The 5,800-nt window shown below is 41.3% G+C and overlaps 1 protein-coding gene across 1 annotated transcript in view; it reads left to right on the forward strand.

Annotated features, from left to right (window-relative positions):
- The window catches only part of MSRB2 (methionine sulfoxide reductase B2), a 56,222-nt gene that overhangs the window by 28,444 nt on the left and 21,978 nt on the right, over positions 1–5,800 (forward strand). Inside the window, exon 3 of the mRNA XM_006869911.1 lies at positions 773–849. Within this exon, the coding sequence (XP_006869973.1) occupies positions 773–849 (77 nt within the window). The remainder of the gene's footprint in view (positions 1–772; positions 850–5,800) is intronic.

The raw sequence follows: 5,800 nt of genomic DNA on the forward strand, positions 1-5,800 counted from the left end.
ATTTGAACTGCAAGGTTGGTGGTTCAAGCTCACCAGCTGCTCCTTGGAAACCCTATACAGGGTCGCTATGGGTCAGAATCGACTCGACGGCACTTAACAACAACAACAACAAGTTAAGCACTGGGAGAATTTAGCATATTGCTTAGCATTTATTAAGTGTCCAGTGAGCTAAACACAATATTGTTGTTGTTAAGTGCTGTCGAGTTGGTTCTGATACATAGTGACCATGTATAGGGTTTCCAAGGAGCGGTTGGTAGATTTGAACCACTGGCCTTGTGTTTTAAACCGACTTTGTGGTCCAGTGCTTATCCTACAGTGCCATGAAGCATACTAAAGGCACAACCCTGATCTCTCTGATCTGTGCTTCTTATGTATGTATATTCTATCTTTAATTGGAAATTTCAAACTATTTTAAAAGTGGACTAGATTCCTATTGAGTGAAGACTTTTGGAATGGAGTCTGAAATCTCACACCATTGCAGAGGACAAGACTCTGTTTTCTTGCTTTTCAGCAGACTTTGATGTTCTTGGATGAAAGCTGCTATCTAAACACAAAGCATTATTAATTCATAATTAGAATATTTGGCACAATAAAGGCCAGGTTGTAAATATGCCTGCAGGCTGCTTCCTGGGGTGCAGTGTAATTTACTCTCTGGTGATATTTGCACTTTGTCAAATTAGTACAGAGATTCCTTGTTTTGGGGGCTTATCTCTGTATCATCTCTGCTGCTGTCACGAGAAAGCTGAACACGGTGTATCTCCTTTGCTTTCAGCCTTTCAGTGGAATCTATCTGAATAACAAGGAGCCTGGAATGTATCACTGTGTATGCTGTGATAGTCCGCTCTTCAGGTAAGTTAAAGCAAAGAAACCTCCGAATTCATATAGTTAGCTCTATGTCATCTGAGGCTGTGTGAAAATAAATGCCTTGTTTGGCATCTTTGCTATAAGGAGAGCTGTTCATATTTAACACTTCCCTATTCTGATTGTTTCTAGCATTTAGAGCTGTTAACAAGACTTCTTAGCCTATATGCTTCCTTTCTATTTCCCTGAGAAATAATAAACACAAGGCAAAGTTAGTGGGCACCTAAAGATAACACTATTAGAATTTTTTAGAGGGAAAGTACTTAAAAGACATCTAAACCATAATTGTATTTGCTGGGCCATGTGATTAAAACTCTCTCTCCCAGGGAAAATAGCTTTATAACTTAATTTAGGAAATGTAGAATTTTATGAGGATAGATTCCCTGCAATGCTTGACAGTAGTGAATGCCATGCCCTCATCTATATAGAGAAGAGTAAATTTAATTGTCCCTTGATTTCAAAGCCTCTTTTAAGTCAATCAGGATCTGAAATCTCTCAACAAAGGCTTTTTTGTTTAGACATGCAGGAAACAGTCTAAAAAAGTAGATTTGATGAAGGAAAAAGGAAAACATCTTTGAAGTCCTGTTTTTCAGAACTTCAAAGATGTTTTCCTTTCTTGTGCATCTACCCTAAATTGGTTTACAATAAAATATAAATCAAGCCAGCTCTGTGAATCTCCCATTAGGCAGTACTTCATTATGTCCTTTGGGCTTTGAGCAGACTGGGCTTTCCTGGCTGGCTGCATTAGGAAAGCCAGACCTCCGCCTTCAAGGCTGAAGACCGATTAGAATTGATTTTCCTTCATGCTCCCTGAAGGGCTGGCCCTTGCCAGACTCACTTGCTGTCAGTGACCTGAGTGGAGACACTGAGGTGACAGTTGACCCAGGATGTCGTGGCATAAACTAGGAGAAGTAGGTTCATTGTTAACACAGTAGAATGTGCAACTATTATTTGGGGGGACATTTATAATCCTTTGGCCTTTAGTTCAGTTAAAGAGGAGAAGTAGGACTTTAAGATAGTCTGCCTGCTGTCTACCAAAGAACCGTATTGTGAAAGTACAAAAGACTTCCCTTGTTAATTTATACTTGTGTTCATCACACACAATTCTGCCTTTGGACTGTGAAGACAAAAGATGAGACGTCATCCTTGTAAGAGAACTGTCTGAGTTTTTTGTTTGTTTGTTTGTTTTTGTTTTTAATTTCATTGATGTTTCAGTTTTTGCATCTCTAAAGATAAGATCTTTTTACTACTCATTCTTACCCTCTCTCCATTCATAAAACCATAGAATACTAGAGCAAGAAGGGACCTGAAATGCCAGAACAGAAAGAGCTGCCCAACTCACCAATGGAAATATTCTGTACCTTCACTGTTCAGTACAGTATCTACTAGCCACATCTGACTATTGAACACTTGAAATGTAACTAGTACAATTGAGCTGAGATTTTTATTTTATTTCACTTAATTAATTTAAACTTAAAAGACTATATGTGGCTAGTGACTACTGTAGAAATACAGCCAGAATGCTCCTTAGAAGTCAGGATGGGGAGACTTTGTATCTCATATTTCGGACATGTTATCAGGAGGGACCAGTCCCTGAAGGAGGTCATCATACTTGGTAAAGTGGAGCTCACTGAAAAAGAGAAGATTCCCAGTGAGAGGGATTGACACAGTGCCAGTAGCCGTGGGCTCAAGCATAACAACAGTTGTGAGGATGGCACAAATCTGTTTTGTTCTATGGTGCATAGAGTCGCTATGAGTCAGGACCAAATTGACACTGCCTACCGATGACAATAGGAACTCTGGTAGCATAGTGGTTATGAGTTGAGCTGCCAACCACAAGGTCAGCAGTTTGAAACTACCAGCTATTCCTCGGGAGAAAGATGAGGCTTTCTGCTCCCGTAAAGATTTACAGCCTCGGAAACCCGTGCAGTGTCACTATGAGTCGGAACCGACTCCACGGTACTTAACAACAACAACAACAAACCGACGACAATTAGCAGTCCAAATTAAGGGAGTGGAAGTACCCATTCCAAGTCACTGAGGTGGTGAAGCAGACAGGACTAATAGGAAAACCAGCTGATTCTTCCCAAACTTGTTTAATAAGTGATCATTTTGCTGAACTGTCTGTTGTTCCCTTTTAGCTATTCCTTCTCATATTTATAAGGACTTGCATTTGTTTCTGTATCAGCATCGTGCTGCAGCTGAGACTGGGATAAAGTAGGATTCACTCAAAGGGTTCATTTATGTCCCAGAATATAATTGCCTGAAAGACTTGTGGTAGTGTGATAGGCTATAGCTGCCTGGCTATGAAACCTGGCCCATAGCCAGGACCTTGGACGACTCTCTTACCCTCTTTGTGCTTTGTTTTCCTCACCTTTAAAATTAGGATAATAACTGTACCTAATTATAAGGAGTCCTGGTGTGGCTCTGTGGGCTAATGCGTCAGATAGCAAAGTTATTTGAACTACAAGGTCGGTGGTTCAAGCTCACCAGCTGCTCCTTGGAAACCCTATACAGGGTCGCTATGGATTAGTATTGACTCTACGGCACTTAACAACTATTATAAGTTTGGGAGAATAAAGTGAACTCTGAGTTAACACACGTAACAGCACCAGAGCCATGCCTAATGCATGTTGCTGTTGTTGAGTGCCATCAAGCTGAGTTTGATGCATATCGAACCCATGTCACAGAGTAAAGCTGTCCCACAGGCTTTTCTAGGCTGTAATCTTTTGGGGGGAGACCTGGTGTGGCTCTGTAGGATAAGCACTGGACTGCTAACCACTAGGTTGGTGGTTCAAACCCACCAGTCACTCCTCGTATGGTTGCTATGAGTGGGAACTGATTCGATGGTACTTAACAACACCCGTTTTTATGGAAGCTAATGGCCAGGTCTTTATCCTATGGCGCTTCTGGTGGGTTCCAACCAATAGGGAACATATAGACAGGAAAATCAATTGTAAAATGCTTGTACAGAGTCAAAAGGAAGTGAAAAATTGGTCAACTGAACTGAACAATTACAGAAACAAGTGAATGCTGGGAGCATTCTTCGTTGCTCTGTGGCCCGTGGGGCTGTATCCTACCTCTAGACTTCCCCTCCCTTTGAGCCCAATTATTGGAATTTTCCTGTCCCCACTGTATGCTAATGTAACCTCTCCTTGTTCTTCAAGCCCCAGTTTTTCCACAAAGCCTTCTTTGATAGTACCGTCTTTTTTTTTTGCCTTTCTTATTAATTTGTCATCAGTACCACATTATTTTGGACTTAATTGTTCTCCTTTTGGCTCACGTTTTTTATTTAGTTGAAGAGAGATCTCCAGGGCCATCGTAAACTTGGTGGACACCTCATTGAGTCAGTTGTCCATGGGTTTGTTTATTGGTATCCCATCAATTTCTGAAATATGCTTTTCAATTCATGAAGGTGCTCAATAAGTCATTCTTGACTGATTGATTGATGAATAGCATCTGCCCTGAATACCTTAACAGCGGTGGAAATGTTTGGAAGATTAAATGACGTGAATGCTATGAAATCATTACGTGAATGTGAGGAAAGTAGCTACAACTGCTTAAGCTTGTACTACGTATATGCCAGACAGTGTGACTGGTACTTTACAAATGTTCCCCACACTTCAATGAGAAAGCTATTAATACCCCATTTATTAGATATGGAAACTGTAACCTGGAATCTTTATATAACGTGCTAAAGGTCACACATCTAGTCATTGATGGTGCTGTGCTGGGAGCCTAGTGTACTGGTTTCTGTTTTGTGCTGCTTCTCAAAGAAGGGGTGCTCCAACCACTAGGTACTGTACCCAAGCTCTGCACACACATCATTTCATTCACTTCTCAGCAATCCTCTGAAGTGTTGGTACTGTTCTCCTTTCACCTGAGGAAATGGATAGTTAGGAGGATTAAAAATAATTTGCCCAGGGTTCTACTGCCAATAGTTTCCAGTCAAAAGATGAGTCCATATTCTCTTGAAATTCAAAGCCTACTCTCTCTAGTCTGGGTTCCATGAGCCCCCTGCACACCACTGTATCACTGGTCACCATCCCCATCTGGTGGCAACTTTCTGAATTATAGAGATAAATCCCCAAGAAGATATGAGCAGCCTCAAGGGGGATCCCCAGCCATTTTAAGGCCAGCAGTTCTGAGCTCCCTTCCAAAGCCTTGTTCCCAATCATATATGCTAGACTTACCGTATACCTCATTTTGATCCTGTAGTTATTAGAATGGGCATGGTACGTATTCTTGGATTTCTGCTAACATGCCACATCAGAGAGCTTTAATGGAGAACTTACCAGGATGCTAAACTCCCCTAAAGACTCAGACTGCCCTTAGCCTTGGGATTATGTGACACCGCCTCTCTCTCCTCCATTTCCTCTTCCTCTCCCTGTACCCCTCTAAAATTCAGAAGCGAATTCTGAAAGTATTTATTAAAATCTATTGTGGGATATCATATTTCATGGTCACCTATTATCTTGAAATGGAAGCCAGCTGAGAGCTTAGTATCAGTTCACTGGTGATAGACCATCCGTATACCCTGCATAAGTAACTAAGAGATGTTGCTTTATGATCTTGTGTGTGCTCCTGCCTCACCCCAAATAAACAGATATTCCACTAAGATGTTAGGGTCGTCAGTTATCACTGGGTGCCTCTGTTATGGGTTTTGGGCTGTGGAATTTCCAGAAATAAAAGCCAAGCTAATCAATCTGTAATGAAGAAAAAGAATTAAACACTTCTAAGAGTAAATGGTCTAGATGACATGGAGAGATGGAGCAGTTGGGAACTTTAGACACAGAGAGGGAGAGGGGCTGTGTGCTGACGACCAGGGGGCAGGCTTGTAGTGTATACCCTTTGGTTGGTTGATGATGCATGGAGGGGATTGTAACCATGGCAATGAAACAATATACGATAGGGCGAATGTAAAACTAATGTTTTCCCA

This window comes from Chrysochloris asiatica, unplaced genomic scaffold (assembly GCF_000296735.1).
Source record: "Chrysochloris asiatica unplaced genomic scaffold, ChrAsi1.0 scaffold00137, whole genome shotgun sequence".
NCBI classification, from domain to species: domain Eukaryota; kingdom Metazoa; phylum Chordata; class Mammalia; order Afrosoricida; family Chrysochloridae; genus Chrysochloris; species Chrysochloris asiatica.